Source organism: Colobus angolensis, unplaced genomic scaffold (assembly GCF_000951035.1).
Source record: "Colobus angolensis palliatus isolate OR3802 unplaced genomic scaffold, Cang.pa_1.0 Scaffold128, whole genome shotgun sequence".
Classification (NCBI taxonomy): Eukaryota; Metazoa; Chordata; class Mammalia; order Primates; family Cercopithecidae; genus Colobus; species Colobus angolensis.
The window spans coordinates 2,243,537-2,261,007 of record NW_012114030.1 but is presented as its reverse complement, the minus strand read 5'-3'; the positions used below and the strand labels follow the sequence as shown (position 1 = coordinate 2,261,007).

Sequence of the window (17,471 nt, the reverse complement as noted above, 5' to 3'; positions counted from 1 at the left end):
GGCGGGGGCGGCGCGCGACGGCGGCGGAGCGTAGGGGAGGGGACCGGAGAGGAGGGGATGAGCACACGGGAGGGGAGAGGAGGGAGACCCGCCGCCTCCCTCCCTCCCTAGCTGACTTGCTCTCTCCCGGGCTGCGGCTGCTGCAAAAGCCAGCAGCGGCAGCGGGAGCTGTCCGGAGGCCGGCGTCGAGGTGAGACCCGGGCAGACTGAGGCTGCGGGTAGGAGTGGACCGACCGACGGCCGACGCCGGGCGGGCTGCACGGGAATGCGGGTGTCTAGAGGGCTGGTGGTGGTGCTGGGCGGGCTGAACCCTCGGGAGGAGGCGCCAGCCCACCGAAGGCGAGGGAAGCCCCGGGAGAGGGGCTGACAGGGGATCGGAGGAGATAACCAGGTCCCCCAGGAAGAAGCGGGGGCGTCCTCGCCCTAAACGCGCAGCAAGAAAACCCGCACGCCTGGGCGCCCAGGGAGGAGGGGAGGATGCAGAGGGAGTGGAATGCGAATGTCGGGTCCTCTGCCCAGTCTGCCTGTGGGAGTGTTGTTTGCACAGCTCGTTAATTTTGGGGTGCTGGGATCTGAGAGTCTGGATCTTGTTGGATGGACCCAGGGAGAGACCCTGGAGAAGGTCCCGTTTACAAAAGGGTTAATCTTCCCCAGGGCTCTCCAAGCAGAAGACTTTGAGTAGAGCACTCCTCCCCCAGGGATGTCCCACCCTAAAGGAAAGGAAACCCCAACTTTCTTCCTCTCCCTAGAGGCAGTGCAAGGCTGGCCCTGAGACAGGAATGTGGCCCAATTGGGCCTGCAGTGCTGAGCACCCTCTTCCCTCCTCACCCCAAGCCTATCTCCTCCTCTTCCAGGGTTTGCCGCTGTCTCTGCTATTCCATCCTCCCCAAAGGGGCTCTCTCCCCTCTCCCATCTCAAGATGGCAGCCAGCAGCTCTGAGGTCTCTGAGATGAAGGGGGTTGAGGAGAGTCCTGAGGTTCCAGGCAAAGGGCCTGGCCATTCTGAAGCTGAAACTGGCCCTCCCCAGGTCCTAGCAGGGGTACCAGACCAGCCAGAGGCCCCGCAGCCAGAGGCCCCGCAGCCAGGCCCAGACACCACTGCAGCCCTTGTGGACTCAGGGCCCAAGGCTGGGCTGGCTCCAGAAACCCCAGAGACCCCCGCTGGGGCCTCAGAAACAGCCCAGGCCACAGACCTCAGCTTAAGCCCAGGAGGGGAATCAAAGGCCAACTGCAGCCCGGAACAGCCATGCCAAGAAACAGTGTCCAAACCAGAAGTGAGCAAAGAGGCCACTGCAGACCAGGGATCCAGGCTGGAGTCTGCAGCCCCACCTGAACCAGCCCCAGAGCCTGCTCCCCAGCCCACCCCCAAGCCAGCCATTCAACCAGTGCTCCCTACCCAGGAGGACCCTACCCCTGAGATTCTGTCTGAGAGTGTGGAGGAAAAGCAAGAGAATGGGGCAGTGGTGCCCCTGCAGGCTGGCGATGGGGAAGAGGGCCCAGCCCCTGAGCCTCACTCGCCACCCTCAAAAAAGTCCCCCCCAGCTAATGGGGCTCCCCCCCGAGTGCTGCAGCAGCTGGTTGAGGAGGATCGAATGGGAAGGGCACACAGTGGGCATCCAGGATCTCCCCGAGGTAGCCTGAGCCGCCACCCCAGCTCCCAGCTGGCAGGTCCTGGGGTGGAGGGGGGTGAAGGCACCCAGAAACCTCGGGACTACATCATCCTTGCCATCCTGTCCTGCTTCTGCCCCATGTGGCCTGTCAACATCGTGGCCTTCGCTTATGCTGTCATGGTGAGCCCCATGGGACCCTGGCCCAGGCCTGCTGTGGCTCCCAGCTTCCCGCCAGCGCTGTGACAGAGCCCCAGGAGTAATCATGCCTTCCTTACCCTCTCCCGTCTGCATGGACCCCACCTCCCCAGTTCCAGGGCCTTTGTTTGCTTCTCCCTAGGACTGAACCCTGTGATCCACCACTGCCCTGCCCCTTTGGGTGGGAGGGATATGGAAACACATGTGTCACACAGCCTCGCTGACCTGTGCCCTCCTCCCCCTGCCCCTCCACTCCTCCTTCCTCCCTTACCTGCCATCCATGGGGCTGGCTTCTCTCTTCTGGATGACTTTTCCACCTGATCCCTTCTGGGCTGGCTTCTCCTGACCCCGGCCATGTGCCTCCACCCCTTGCCCTAATCCCAGTCCCGGAACAGCCTGCAGCAGGGGGACGTGGACGGGGCCCAGCGTCTGGGCCGTGTGGCCAAGCTCTTAAGCATCGTGGCACTGGTGGGGGGAGTGCTCATCATCATCGCCTCCTGCGTCATCAACTTAGGCGGTGAGTGGGGGCTTGGGACAGGCAGGGGAGGAATGGAAGGGTTGGCAAGGGCAGCTTTACTAACCCCTGCCCCTGCTCTCTCCTGTCTGTCCTCCTTACCTCTCCTTTGTCTCTCCTTGTCTCCCCCTCTCCCCTGTCTGTCCTTCCCTCTCCTCTCCCACAGTGTATAAGTGAGGGGCTCTGCCCCACATCCCAAGACTTTTCTTCCTGTGGGAGCTGCCTTGGGCCCATCCCTCCCCTGGGGGGAGCCCAACTGATGGCCCTGGCCCCCACCCCTAAGGACCAAGGGAGCCTGAGCAGCCTTGTTTACAGCTTCTGTCCTGCTCCTGCATCTTGCCAGGCTCCTCTGCCAACTGTAGGCCTCCCTCATCCCTGCACTGGTTCCAACCTCCCTGCACTTCTGCCTGCATCCCCTCCAGCCTCTTGGCCCCCTATCCCTGCACTTCTGGAAACCTCCCTGCACTCTGGAAACCTCCCCGAACACCTCCCCAACTCTGCGCTCTCAACCTCCCTGCATCTCTCCTGGCCTCCCTGCACTTCTTCCCGCCTCCCAAATTCTCTGGACCTCCACCTTGGCCTTCTCCCAACTTTCATTGTCTTGGCATCTCTCAAACCTCAGTCCTCTCTTCCTTCCCTTATCATCTCCCCTTTCCTCTCCACGTCCCTCCCCCTTCCTCTTCCTGCCTCCTCATCTCCCTTAAGCATCCTCTTCTCCAACCTCCCGTCACCGTTTACTCTGCAAAAATGACAGCACTTAGATGAGGCTTGGGGGCGGGAAGCAGTGTTGGGAGAGGGCTCCCCAACCCCGGGCTCCGACTGTTCTCTGCTGGGACCACCCAGGGTCGGACACCCAAGGGTGTCTTGCAGGTCGTAGAGCTGGCAAGCCAGGCCTCGTGTGGGGACTCGGGCGAGGGTGGCGAGCACTGGTTCCGAACGCACGCAGGGGAGAAGCGAGGGACGCGGCGCTGACCCCTCCAGGTCAGCTGGAGTTGACCCGCCCACCTGGGCTTTTCAACCCCAGTCCACGAGTTTTTTCTTGAAGGTGTCGGGGCTAGATTTATTCACGTGCTTCGTAACTAAAGAATCCAAAAAATAGGACCAAAGCGCCCACTGGCAGGAGCGAGGGCGGGGCGGGGCGGGGCGCTCTATAATTATTTTCTAAGCTGACGGGGGAGGTTTGTTGCACGCGACAGCCCGCTGAGGAGGCGGGGACCGAGCTACAACGCGGTTCGGATTTGGCGGGGTTTTTTTTCCAAAAAAAAACTAATTCTTAAAAAAAAAAAAAAAAGGCTATTATCAAACTGATTTCTCCCTTTTTGTATGCCGGATGCTGCATGAGTCTGAAACACCAATAAACGGAGACTGCATGAGACTCGCCTCCAGTCTCGGTTGGTTCCTGCGTTCGTCCCGCCGGCCCGGCGGTGCTGCCTCTCTTCCGGCGGAACCTTACCGCGTGATGTGCGCATGCGCCGTCCCGGTGGCCATCTTTACTGTGGGCTGAAGCCTGCGCGCCGATTCGCGCATGTGCAAGCCCCCCTCGCTTTCCTCTTCCAAGTAGCCTTGACTAGAGCGGAGCCTCCAGCGCCATTTCTGTGCGCCTGCGTAGTGTGACCCTGCGCAGCCTGGGAGGCGGGTCTTAGCTCCAGGTGCGTACGGCGGCTGACTTGACGTGGCCCACAACTGCGAGGTCCGGGGAGAGGGCGCCGCGTCCTGGTGTAGAGAGGGGCGGCGTGGAAGCGAAAAGAGTAGCCCGTCCCTCTCCCCTTTCCCCCTTTCGGAAAGTGGTTTCTGGGGGGCCCGGGAGCGTCGGAGTACCGGACCTCGATCCACTGGGTGGGGTCCTTGGTGGGGACTGAGCGCCCCCTCCCGGGGACGGGCGGTCTGGCCACAGCGTCCCCTGCGGGAGCCTGATTGGCTGGAGACGGTCCCGAACACCCCGGGGAGCCCGATCCCTGGGGGACCCTGGCTTCGGACTCCAGCAGCTGTCATCGCAGGGTCCCTGCCCTAGTGGCCTATGTCACTTGCTCGGGGCCATGGAGACACTGCGGCCACCACGGCGGCGCCTCTGTCTGAAGAAGGGGAAGTGACCTCCGGCCTCCAGGCTCTGGCCGTGGAGGATACCGGAGGCCCCTCTGCCTCGGCCGGTAAGGCCGAGGACGAGGAGGAAGGAGGCCGAGAGGAGACCGAGCGTGAGGGGTCCGGGGAAGAGGAGGCGCAGGGAGAAGTCCCCAGCGCCGGTAGGGAAGAGCCTGCGGAGGAGGACTCCGATGACTGGTGCGTGCCCTGCAGCGACGAGGAGGTGGAGCTGCCCGCGGATGGGCAGCCCTGGATGCCCCCGCCCTCCGAAATCCAGCGGCTCTATGAACTGCTGGCTGCCCACGGTACCCTGGAGCTGCAGGCCGAGATCCTGCCCCGCCGGCCTCCCACGCCGGAGGCCCAGAGCGAAGAGGAGAGATCCGATGAGGAGCCGGAGGCCAAAGAAGAGGAAGAGGAAAAGTAAAGACACACTCTTAAACCTTGTCCCGGGGCTGCCCCCCTGATGGCGGGAGGAAATAAGGAGGGAAAATGTGGGACCCTGGAACCTTTGAAAGTGGAGGGAGGGAAGCCAGCGGGGGAGGAGGAACCGGGCGGGGGAGAAGCACAGGTGTGGGTGGGTGGGAGAACTGCCCTCACCCTTCACTCTGTTCACCTGTCCCAGACCACACATGCCCACGGAATTTGATTTTGATGATGAACCAGTGACACCAAAGGACTCTCTGATTGACCGGAGACGCACCCCAGGTACAAACGAGAGGGGACAGTTGGGGGAGGTGAAGGGCCTGGGCTCAGTTACCCAAGATCGGCTCCCCTAGAGGCCTTTGCTTGCTGCCTCAGCTGCCACACAACTTACAGCTTCAGGAGAGAGTATTCACCCGGTAGCACTATCTATATGACTTAGATTACTATCTCGTCTTCCTTTTTTTTTTCTTTTGAGACAGAGTCTAGTCCTTGTCTCCCAGGCTGGAGTGCAATGGCGTGATCTCGACTCACTGCAACCTCTGCCTCCTGGGTTCAAGCAGTTCTCCTGCCTCAGCCTCCCGAGTAGCTGGGATTACAGACGCATGCCACCAGGCCAGGCCAATTTTTGTATTTTTAGTAAAGACAGGGTTTCATCATGTTGGCAAGGCTGGTCTCGAACTCCTGACCTTGTGATCCCCCTGCCTCGGCCTCCCAAAGTGCTAGGATTACAGGCATGAGCCAATGTGCCCGGCCTCTCGTATTCCTTTAAGAGACAATTATAATACAAAAAGTTAGCCGGGCATGGTGGCGGGCACCTGTAATCCCAGCTCTCAGGAGGCTGAGGCAGGAGAATCACTTGAGACCGGGAGGTGGAGGTTGCAGTGACCTGAGATCACACCACTGCACTCCAGCCTGAGCAACAGAGTGAGACTTCGTCTCAGAAAACACAATTACGGCTGGGCGCGGTGGCTCACACCTGTAATCTCAACACTTTGGGAGGCTGAGGCGGGCAGATCACGGTGAGGAGATCCAGACCATCCTGGCTAACATGGTGAAACCCCATCTCTACTAAAAATACAAAAAATTGGGCCGGGTGCGGTGGCTCGCGCCTGTAATCCAGCACTTTGGGAGGCCAAGGCGGGCGGATCACGAGTCAGGAGATCGAGACCATCCTGGCGAACACGGTGAAACCCCATCTCTACTGAAAATACAAAAAAAAAATTAGCCGGGTGTGGTGGCGGTCGCCTGTAGTCCCAGCTTCTGGGGAGGCTGAGGCAGGAGAATGGCGTGAACCTGGGAGGAGGAGCTTGCAGTGAGCTGAAATCGCTACTGCACTCCAGCCTGGGCAACAGAGCGAGACTCCATCTCAAAAAAAAAAAAAAACAAAGGCACAATTACAGATAATTCCTTTTTTTAAAAAAACAACTAGTCATTGATTCTGGAAAATTACAGATAATTTTATCATGTTTCCCATTCCCAGAACTCCAAGTCCTGGCCTTTCAATATTATCTAGATCCGCATCCCTGTACCATCATGTACATCCTCTAATCACACCAGTGACCCCATTTCCCACCCCACATGCTTTCCTAGAATTTACCCTCAGTCATGCCTTTTTTTCTTTTCTTTTTTCATTTTTTTTTTTTTTTTTTGGGAGGGACGGAGTCTTGCTGTGTTGCCCAGACTGGTTGGTCTCCAACTCTTGGGCTCAAGTGATCCACCCGCCTCAGTCTCCCAAAGTGCTGAGATTACAGGCATGAGCCACTACACCCAGCCTAGAGCCATTCTTTATTTCTCTCTCTTTTACCTGAACATTCACACCAGCAAGTCTTGGTAGCTATAAGAGGTACATTTCCAAGTACCTCTTGTACTCTCCACTTTCAACACCATATCCCATCCAAGCCACTGTCTTTCTTGCCTGGATAGTTGCAGTAGCTCTTAACTGGGCTCTCCGCTTCCAGTTTCTGCAATTCAGATGATCCTTTAAAAATATAAATCATGTCATTTTTTTTTTTTCTTTGTGATGAAGTCTTTCTCTGTTGCTCAGGCTGGAGTGCAGTGGCATGATCTTGACTTACTGCAATCTCCACCTCCTGGATTCAAGCATTTCTCCTGCCTCAGCCTCCTGAGTGACTGGGATTATAAGCACACATCACCACACCTAGCTAATTTTTGTATTTTCTAGTAGAGAGGGAGTTTCCCCATGTTGGCCAGGCTGGTCTTGAACTCCTGACCTCAAGTAATCTGCCCACCTCGGCTTCCCAAAGTGTTGGAATTACAGGCGTGAGCCGCTGTGCCCAGCCATAAATCATGTCACTTTTCTTGGTTTTTTTTTTTTTTTGAGACCGAGTCTTGCTCTGTCACCCAGGCTGGAGTGCAGTGGCGCGATCTCGGCTCACTGCAAGCTCCGCCTCCCGGGTTCACGCCATTCTCCTGCCTCAGCCTCCCGAGTAGCTGGGACTACAGGTGCCTGCCACCAGGCCCGGCTAATTTTTTGTATTTTTAGTAGAGACAGGGTTTCACCGTGTTAGCCAGGATGGTCTTGATCTCCTGAACTCATGATCTGCCTGCCTCAGCCTCCCAAAGTGCTGGGATTACAAGCATGAGTCACCGCGCCCGGCCTCATGTCACTTTTCTACTTAAAATTTTCCAAGGGATTCCAGCTTGCCAGGGAAGAGCATGTCAAAGGAGAATCCAAGCGCTTCTCCTGCCACCTCCAGTTCTCTGCACTCTTTTTTTTTTTTGGAGATGGAGTCTAGCTCTGTCACCAAGGCTGGAATGCAGTAGCGCGATCTCGTCTCATTGCAACCTCCACCTCCCACGTTCAAACAATTCTCCTGCCTCAGCCTCCCGAGTAGCTGGGATTACGGGCGCCCACCACCATGCCCAGCTAGTTTTTTGTGTTGGCCATGCTGGTCTCGAACTCCTGATCTCGTGATTCACCCACCTTGGCCTCCCAAAGTGCTGGCATTAACAAGCGTGAGCCACCATGCCCGGCCTGCACTCTTCTTTGAACAGAACTCTGTTCTTGTCCTGGGGCCTTTACCCTTGCCATTCGCCTGCCTGGTGTCTCCCTGGTCTTCACATTACCTGTGCCTTCCTGTCATTCAAGATCTTTGCTGCTCACTCTCTCTGAGGTCCAACCCTGAACCTCAGGTCCTCCAAGACAGAGGCCTGGGGACCTGCATGTTTAACCAACTCTCCAAGTGATGAGCGAAGTCCAGGCAGGTTTGGTGCACACCACCTCCATCCCTTCCATGTATCTTACCTTCCCCTTCTCCAGGAAGCTCAGCCCGGAGCCAGAAACGGGAGGCCCGCCTGGACAAAGTGCTGTCGGACATGAAGAGACACAAGAAGCTGGAGGAGCAGATCCTTCGTACCGGGAGAGACCTCTTCAGCCTGGACTCGGAAGACCCCAGCCCTGCCAGCCCCCCACTCCGATCCTCCGGGAGTAGTCTCTTTCCTCGGCAGCGGAAGTACTGACTCCCACTGCTCCTGCCTCTAGGGTGCGGTGTCTGTACCTGCTGGGGCCTGGGCCCTCCTTCCCCAGCCCAGACACTGAGAAACTTGGGAAGAAGAGAAAAACCTCAAGCTCCCAAACAGCACATTGCGGGAAAGAGGAAGTGTGTGTGTGTGTGTGTGTGTGTGTTTTCTATTGAACACCTGTAGAGACAGTGTGTGAGCGTGTGTGTGTTTTTTCTATTGAACACCTATTCGGAGACCTGGACTGAATTTTCTGAGTCTGAAATAAAAGATGCAGAGCTATCATCTCTTAAAAGGAGGGGCTGGAGCTGAAGCTCAACATTTAGGCCCCACTTCAAGGGAGAGGCAGAATTGTATTCACCCAGATTGGAAAATGAATGCCAGATGGGCAGAGGCGCCCTCAGGTAGCACTTGCCCCATCTCCGGCCCTCCAACCCCTCCCAGTCCCACTCCAGTGCAGGCAGCTGGCTCCGAGGCAGAAACTCATGAGCACGCAGGGAGCAGTGCGCCCTCAGCTGCAGCAGAGGCAGCCCGGCAGATAAAATGAGAACCAGCTGCATGGGCTCTTTAACTCCCAAGCCCCACCCCTGGGCCTGGCCCGCCTTGCCCTGCTGGGAAGTGATCCTCCAGGCTGGGTGAGAGTTCCCCATCCGAGGTGTTGGTTGCAGCTAGCTGCACTTCTAGATGTGAGTACATTGTACTAGCCCCCCCGAACCCCAAATCCGGGGCAGATCTTTGTATCCCTTGAGGCTCTCTTTATTCCTGTCTTGCTTTCAAGAGCTGGCTTCTGCTGGGGCAGGGAAAACATGTCTGAATCAGACCGGGGAAGGAGGATGGGCGGTGGCTTTGCTTTGGGAGGTTTCACTTTCCAATAGTTGGGGTTTTCTGGGTTTTGAAGTAAAGGCAGTTTAACTCACCAACACCGTCCCCCAGCCCCCAGCAACTCTCAGGCCTCTCTCTGACTTCGGGGTCCCACATGGGAAATCAGGTGGGGGACCTTACAGGGTCATTCAGACCCCATCTTAGTGCTAGATCGGTGCTTGCTCTACTTGCCTGCACTGTCCTGGGACCTGGGCTCTGACCTGTCGCCTTGAGCTCCAAGAATGGGATCTGTCCCCATTCAGGGCCCTTAACTATGACAGATAAGGGTTTGTTCCTGCTCCATGCAGGGCTGGGCCAGCTGTTGGCCTCCATCAATCATTCAGGAAGTCATTAGAGTGATTTCCAGAAGGTGTAGAATTTAGTGGCCAAGGTTCTTTCCATTTTGGGAGGAGAAAATGAAAACTAGGATGCTCAGCTGGACCCACCAGCCTGAGATTCTGGGGATCTTAGAGCTGTTCCTTGGGAGTGAAGCACTTGGGGGTGGGGGTGATAGCGAGGCTGATGGCCCCTGTGTTCTCAGCTCTCTGCCTGGGTGGCCCCTGGGTGATGGGGGAAAGGCCGGCTGTCACGTGGGGTATCAGGTGGCTCTTCAGAAACTCCCTTGGCACACAGCACTGGGTTGGCCGTGGGGTGTGGCTGTTTGGGCAGAACAGCCCCCTGTAGCCTTGAGCAGGTAGGGGGGCCACCTTGAGTGGGTGGCCCAGAGACAGCCTCAGGGCTCCAAGGTAACGGGGTGCTCAGGTTATCTTGGGTGCTGCCTTCCCAGGTTCTGGGGGAGCAGAGGCTGGGCGCTGGCCCAGCTTATAGGAAATGCTCACCTTTGAACTGCCATTGGTGCCATCTGGGCAGTACCCCACCCCACCCCACCCAGGTTCTCTAGTCCTTGTTCTCGGCTTAGAATCTTCCTGTTTCTACCTGAGAAGCCACTGCCTCCTAGTTTGTGGTCTCTACAGTCATACCCAGGTTAGACTTCCGGCTCCATCCTTTGATAACTGTGTGCTCTTGGGCAAGTTTTTTAACTTCCAGGTTCTTGTGAGGATAACATGAGTTAGAGGACACTTAACACTGCCTGGCACAGATTAAGCTCATTGGAAATGGGAGTTGTTACTGGGGGGCGTTTGCCTAGAACACAGGGAAAGAGGCTCTCTCCTGGAAACCTAGACCCAGTGGGTCAAAAGTGAGGCCTGCAAAAAGCAGCGGGAGCGGGATTAAGAATTCCAGCCCAGGGCTGGGTGCGGTGGCTCAGGCTCCCAGCATTTTGGGAGGCCCGGGTGGGAGGATGGCTTGAGGCCAAGAGTTCCATACCAGCCTGAGCAACATGAGACCCTTGTCTCTGTTGTATGTGTGTGTGGTTTTTTTGTTTTGTTTTGTTTTTAAAGAATTATAACTCAGTTCTATGATTAGGCAAGTTTAGAAGATCGGGGTTCTGAAGCCTGGTTCCTGGGTCGCTTTTGATCTAGGAGGTTCTTGCCTCTGGTGACTGGTCTTAATTGGCAGGAGTGGGAGGAGGGAGGACAAGTGGAGGTCTGGGCTGGCTGAGCTGTTCTGTCTCCCCCTCACCTCCCAAAGGCCACCAGGCTGCTCCCCTTCCCACAAAGTGGCCCAGTTAGGCTGGAGCTCACAAACAATTTCCTTGGGAAGAAGAGTTCCTAAAACTGCTGCTTTAAAAAAAAAAAAAAACTTACATGAGACAGATTCTCAATTTCCATTAATGGTCTCCTAAAGGGGGTAAACCAGGAAGCCGCTGGGTGAAAACAGGCTACTGGCAATTCCTGAGTCATGTGACCTATTCTCTAACGACTACAATATTTAAATCAGTGAGAAACTCCGTGAAGTTGTGTCCTTGTTTATACCAAACTTCATGTGTCTTTTCCTGAACCTGAAGCTGTGGGAAGGTCTGGGGGCGGGGCCAGGTCACCGACCTCACCTCCAACCTCAGGACGACCTGGAGCAAGAGCCCTGGGGTTGGAGATAAAGGAGGCTGCTTGGACCTGGGTAAGGGAAGGGGCTGGAGGAGAATGAGTGCAATTCCCTGCCCTTGATGAGCAGCCTGCAATCGGAGCTGTGTTTTTGTTTTTGAGACAGAGTCTCTGCTCTGTCCCCCAGGTCGGAGCACGATGGTGCAATCTCAGCTCACCGCAACCTCTGCCTCCCGGGTTCAAGCAGTTCTCCTGCCTCAGCCTCCCAAGGAGCTGGGACTACAGGTGCCTGTCACCATGTACGGCTAATTTTTGTATTTTTAGTAGAGACAGGGTTTCACCGTGTTGACCAGGCTGGTCTCAAACTCCTGAGCTCAGGCGATCCTCCTGCTTCGGCCTCCCAAAGTGCTGGGATTACAGCCACAGCGCCTGGCCTGGAACTGATCTTTATCCTCCTCCCAGTTCCTACTGTGCACCAGAAACCTTCCAGTCTCTAATACCTTTGACTTGAAGCAGTCACTTTTTTTCTTTTTTCTTTTTTTTTTTTTTTTTGAGATTGCCTCCCTCTTGCTCAGGCTAGAGTGCATTCGTGTGCTCCATTTACGGCTCACTGCAGCCTTGATCTCCCAGGCACAGGCGAGCCTCCCACCTCAGCCTCCGAAGTAGCAGGGACCACAGGTGTGCACCACCACACCTAGCTAATATTTTTTATGATTTTTGTAGAGACAGGGTCTCCCTATGTTGCCCAGGCTGGTCTTGAACTCCTGGCCTCAAGTGATCCATCTCGGCCTCCCAAAGTGCTGGGATTACAGGCGGGAGCCACCAAACCTGGTCAACAGTCACTTTTATTCTCACTTCACTGGAGAGGAAGGCTCAGAGGCGAGTAAGTGGCCCAGGAGCATGCTGGCAGTGATAAAACCTGCTGGAGTGACATTTTCCCACTGGCTCTCAATCCTGGATATATATTAAGAGTCAGAGGGAGAACTTTTTAAAATAGTAATGCATGAACCCCACCCAGACCAATTAAACAGAATCACCGGAGACGGGTAGCTCTAAAAAAGATCTGCAGAAGGCCACGCGCCTGTTATCCTCGCCCTTTGGGAGGCCAAGGTGGGTGGATCACTTGAGGTCAGGAGTTCGAGACCAGCCTGTCCAAAATGGCGAAACCCTGTCTACTAAAAAAAAATACAAAGTTACCCAGGTGTAGTGGGGTGTGGTGACATACACCTGTAATCCCAGCTACTTGGGAGGCAGAGGCAGGAGAATTGCTTAACTCGGAGGGAGGCAGAGGTTGCAGTGAGCCAAGATGGCACAACTGCACTCCAGTCTGGGCAACAAGAGCAAAACTCCATCTCAAAAAAAAAAAAAAAAAAACAGATTTCCAGATGACCAGTGTGTAGCCTGGGCCAAGAGTCTCTGCTTTAGACCAGAGTTGCTCAGACTTTAATGTATGTGCAAGTCATTGAGAGTCAAATTAAAATGCCGATGGATTCAGTGGCTCTGGGGTGGGGCCGGAGGCTGCATTGCTAACAAGCCTCCAGGTGGTGCCACTCTGCTCACTGCAGGCAGTGTGGTCACTTGGTCAATTGCTATTTAAGACTCACTAGCGGCCGCAAGTGGTGGTTCACACCTGTAATCCTAGGACTTTGGGAGGCCGAGGCAGGCAGATTGCCTGAGCTCAGGAGTTTGAGACCACCCTGGGGTGAAACCCCATCTCTACTAAAATACAAAAAATTAGCCAGGCTTGGTGGCATGTGCCTGTAATTCCAGCTACTCGGGAGGCTGAGGCATGAGAATTGCTTGAACCTGGGAGGTAGGTGGACGTTGCAGTGAGCCAAGATTGTGTCACTTCACTCCGGCCTGGGCGACAGAGCGAGACTGTCTCCAAAAAACAAAAAACTCAGTATATCAGCTACTCACAGTTGACCCTGAAGATCTCCGGGAAGTAGTGACTCATAACTCGTTTATTAAGTTTTGCTGCAGCAGAAGTTTACTTTTGAGCCAAAAGTCTGTGATCCGGTCTCCCTCCCCCACCCGCCCCCCGCTTCTTTTTCTTTCTTTCTTTCCTTAAAGAGATGGGGCCTTGCTATGTTGCCCAAACTGGTCTTGAACTCCTGGCCTCAAGCCATCCTCCCACCCTCGGCCTCCCAAAGTGTTGGGATTACAGGTGTGAGCCACCTCTCTCAGGCAAAAGCCCCTCTTTTAACTAGACAATGAACCTGGTTTTTGCTTTGGACAGGCTATTTAGTTCCTGTCCATTTACCATCATGGTGGGAGAGACCCTGGTGGGATTTGGGGTGAAAGCTGGCTGTGGTTCTTGCAGGAGCCTCATGACCCCTGAGGGAGGTGTGATCAGGCAAGACTGGGCATCTACACTGAGAGCCAACTAGGGCAGGTCTCAGAAGCAGGGACTAAAGGAAGATGGGTGGATGAGTGGATCTGGGGAGCAGGGGCCAAGCCTGAGGGCTGGGCAGAGCTTTCCAAAGGTCAACACAATCCTTGCTATTGTCTTTTGAGGGCCCTGATCTATTTTAAGTAAAATGCTCTAACTGCGCATGTCATCTGGAAGGAAACCACAAAAACCTCAATCTGAGACTTGTCACCAATGTGCTGCCTGAGTCAAAGGGTTTCCGTGGCTCACCTCCATGGATGGCGAGGGTAGAAGGCAAGACCTGTCCTGGGTGAACCTGGCGGGTGGTCTAGGCAGAAGGCCCAGGTTTAGGGCATGGCAGGTGGGTGGTCAGGGAGGTGAGGTGGGGTCTTGGTGCTGATGCAGGGACAGTTGCTGAGGGCTTGGCCTCAGAACAAGCCAGGAGTCCAGCCGTGAGGATGACTCTTGCTGAGTCACTGAGCTGGGCGAGGCGTTCAGCCCACCTGACTGGGTCCAGCTGGGGTGGCAGATGGTGGAGAGGCCTCAGCTGTGGGGGTCGTGGCGGGGATCATCCATTGATGAGCCAATGGAGGGCGTTCCCAGAGCCTGCTTCCAACCTTGCACAGCTTTCTAGAGTTCAAATCTTCCCTGGGGGGCCTCAGAGCCCTGTCCATACCTCCGCTCACAGCCCCAGCCCTTCCTCTTCTCCCATCTGGTTTCCTGGCCAGGTTTTGGCCCTGCAGAGAACCCTCCCAGGGAGCAGTGGAAAAAGCTTCACCTGGCAGTGAAACCCCTACTTACTGTTCCATCCCTGCAGCTGGGGTGAAACAAGACTTGCCACTGACCAGTAAACAACTGAGGCTTAAACCAGCATGCCAGGTCAGGCGGGGAGCCCCCGGCACTGGTTATATTCTCTAGATCCCTCACTGGATAGGAAAGTTGGGCCTCAGGCACTCTTCCTCCTCTGCAGTCAGAGTGCAGATGAAGAGCCAGGCTCTGTTCTGAGTGCTATATGTGCTAACTCGGTTGATGATGATATCCATTCTCATTTTGTAGATGAGGAAACAAGCACAGGGTGGTCAAGGGACTTGTTCAAATTACTGATCCCATAAGGTTGAGAACCAAGATCCAGGCATCCTGGCTGGGCATGGTAACTCCACCTGTAATCCCAGTGCTTTGGGAAGCTAAGGCTGGATGATTGCTTAAGGCCGGGATTTTGAGACCAGCTTGGACAACAGAGACTTTATACCCACAAAAAGTTAAAAATTAGCTAGGCGTGGCGGTACGTACCTACAGTCCCAGCTCCTCGGGAGGCTGAGATGTGAGGATCCCTTGAGCTGAGGAGTTCAAGGCTGCACAGTGAGCTGTGATCACTACACTCCAGCCTGGGCAACAAAATAAGACCTTACCTCAAAAAAAAAAAAAAAAAAAGGCCGGGCGCAATGGCTCATGCCTATAATCCCAGCACTTTGGGAGGCAGAGCCAGATGGATCACAAGGTCAAGAGATTGAGACCATCCTGGTCAACATGGTGAAACCACGTCTCTACTAAAAAAAAAATACAAAAAGTTAGCTGGGCATGGTGGTGGGCGCCTGTAGTCCCAACACTCGGGAGGCTGAGGCAGGAGAACGGTGTGAACCAGGGAGGCAGAGGTTGCAGTGAGCTGAGATCGCGCCACTGCACTCCAGTCTAGTGACAGAGTGAGAGTCCGTCTAAAAAAAAAAAAAAAAAAAAAATCCAGATCTAGGAGTCCCAGCCCTCTGGACTTTCCAGAACAGGGCCCCGTATTGTGGAGCAACTGAGGGGTAGAATCAAAGGTGAGCAGGATGGGGCAATAGGAAGAAAAGACAAGGTCCCCATAAGAGTGGCAAGAGGAACAGAGCCAGGAGATCGGAAAGCAAACCCCTGTGCTCCCAAACCGCAGAAGAGGTTAGACAAGCCACCCTCCTCCAAGCCAAGGGAAAGTAACTTTGAGCAAAAATGAGCAACAGAAAAGTATCAAGGTCAGATCTCATACAAAGTTGCAAGATGAAAGAATGAGCAGCAGAATAACCTCCCTATGATGTGGAAAGTGTGCCAGGAAAACAAACCCAAACTGTAACCTCTTTCAGAATGAGGCAAGGCAGTGAGGAAACTATATAAAAACATGAAAACAGGCGATCAGAGTTGTAAGCCCGGGCAGTCTGGGTCGGAATGGGTGCCCCGAACCACGGGACTATGAGGCCTCTCTAGAAAGACAGGACCAGGCATTCCACCAGGGTTCTAGTCCCAACAGTACCACTAGCTTGTGGCCTTGAAGGATTCATTGTCCCTGTCTGGGTCTCAACTATTGAGAGCTCCACTGTCCCATATGGGATCAACCAGCCATATTTGGCCATTTAAATTAAAATTAGCTGGGTATGGTAGCTCACACCTCTAATCCCAGCACCTTAAGAGGCTGAGGATTGCTTGAGCCCAGGAGTTCGAGACCAACCTAGGCAAAATAGCAGCACCTTGTCTCTGCAAAAAAAATGAAAAAATTAGCTAGGCGTGGTGGCACGTGCCTGTAATCCCAGCTACTCAGGAGGCTGAGGTGGGAGGATCGCTTGAGTCTGGAGGTTGAGGCTGCAGTGGGCCATGATTGTGCCACTGCACTCCTGCCTGGGCAGCAGAACAAGACCTTGTCTCAAAAAATGATTTTAAAATTTAGTTCCTCAGATGCAGTAGCCACATTTTATTTATTTTTTTCCGAGACAGAGTCTTGCTCTGTCACCCAGAACTGGAGTGCAATGGCGAGATCTTGGCTCACCCCAACCTCTGCCTCCTGGGTTCCAGCAATTATCCTGCCTCAGCCTCCCAAGTAGCTGGATTACAGGCATGTGCCACCACGCGCAGCTAATTTTTGTATTTTTAGTAGAGACAGGGTTTCTCCATGTTGGCCAGGCTGGTCTCAAACTCCTGACCTCGTGATCTGCCCGCCTCAGCCTCCCAAAGTGCTGAGATTACAGGCATGAGCCAGCATGCCCCGCCACTGGCCACATTTTAAGTGTTCAGGAGCCACATGTGGATGTGGCTAGTCCAAAGACAGCACAGATTTAGAATATTCCCCATCATTGTAGAAAGATTTAGAATATTCCTCATCATTGGACACTGCTGAGTTAAAGGGTTTTTGTTGTTGTTGTTTTTTGAGATGGAGTCTCGCTCTGTTGCCTAGGCTGGAGTGCAATAGCACGATCTCTGCTCACTGCAACCTCTGCCTCCCAGGTTCAAGCAATCCTCCTGTCTCAGCCCCGCTAGTAGCTGGGAATACAGGCACCCACTACCATGACCGGCTAATTTTTATATTTTTAGTACAGACAGGATTTTGCCATGTTGGCCAGGCTGGGTCTCGAACTCCTGACCTCAGGTGATCAACCTGCCTTGGCCTCCCAAAGTGCTGGGATTACAGGCGTGAGCCACCGTGCCCAGCCAAGTTAAAGGGTTTTTAAACAATAGCCGGGCAGTGCAATGGCATGGCTGTAAGGCAGCAGGGGGTGGTGGGGACTGTGGTAGGTGGGAAAGCTTGTATTCCATCTAAATGGGGCAGCTGCTGCTTGACTGTAGGCTGTATTGCTGGTTTTCTAATTCTTCAAGTGAAGCAGGAATTGGGATTTTGTGAAGACTCACAATTTCTAAACAAAAAGTTGAAATTTTACAGATTGTGGGGCTCAAGTGTAACTCGTCTTGGGCTGTATCCAGCCTTGATTCTGTAATCTGTGGCTCCTGCCTGTTTGTCCTCGGCCAGGCCACTCCCTTCTTCCCCTCACTTGCATTTTTCACCTGGGGTTGGAGGCTGGGTAGATGGTGGAATTGATGAGGAGCTACTCTGTCTTAAAAAAAAAAAAAGAGTCTTGTTCTGCCTCCCATAATGCTGGGATTACAGGCATGAGCCACTGCACCTGTCCTGGCCAGACATTTTTGAGGCCACCACCATACAAAAGAGGCTCCTCATCGGCCAGGTGTGATGGCCCACACCTGTAA

General features: G+C 54.6%; 3 protein-coding genes and 1 long non-coding RNA gene across 5 annotated transcripts in view; 3 read left to right on the top strand and 1 right to left on the bottom strand.

The window, feature by feature from the left end:
* The first annotated feature begins 16 nt into the window (after positions 1-16).
* Positions 17-3,693, top strand: PRRT2 (proline-rich transmembrane protein 2). 2 transcript variants are annotated; one of them, XM_011933559.1, is made up of 4 exons: positions 17-190; positions 855-1,789; positions 2,189-2,321; positions 2,485-3,693. In XM_011933559.1, exons 2-4 carry the CDS (start codon positions 920-922, stop codon positions 2,493-2,495), a joined length of 1,014 nt encoding a protein of 337 aa, XP_011788949.1. In that variant the 5' UTR covers positions 17-190; positions 855-919; the 3' UTR covers positions 2,496-3,693. The 2 variants fall into 2 exon arrangements, with proteins under 2 accessions (XP_011788949.1, XP_011788948.1); XM_011933558.1 differs by having other exon boundaries at positions 2,189-3,693.
* PAGR1 (PAXIP1 associated glutamate-rich protein 1) lies at positions 3,640-8,595 on the top strand. Its single transcript, XM_011933560.1, has 3 exons — positions 3,640-4,817; positions 5,020-5,102; positions 8,101-8,595. Exons 1-3 carry the CDS (start codon positions 4,336-4,338, stop codon positions 8,298-8,300), a joined length of 765 nt encoding a protein of 254 aa, XP_011788950.1. The 5' UTR covers positions 3,640-4,335; the 3' UTR covers positions 8,301-8,595.
* On the bottom strand, positions 6,228-9,691 carry LOC105505659. The gene is made up of 3 exons (XR_001000788.1): positions 9,354-9,691; positions 8,086-8,147; positions 6,228-6,798 (listed from the first exon to the last, which is right to left on the bottom strand). It is a non-coding gene; the product is annotated as an uncharacterized LOC105505659 (long non-coding RNA).
* Positions 9,692-9,793: 102 nt separating this feature from the next.
* Positions 9,794-17,471, top strand: part of MVP (major vault protein) — a 27,635-nt gene continuing 19,957 nt past the window's right edge. The window contains exons 1-2 of the mRNA XM_011933651.1: positions 9,794-9,855; positions 13,175-13,268. Of these exons, the coding sequence (XP_011789041.1) occupies positions 13,190-13,268 (79 nt within the window). The 5' untranslated portion in view covers positions 9,794-9,855; positions 13,175-13,189. The remainder of the gene's footprint in view (positions 9,856-13,174; positions 13,269-17,471) is intronic.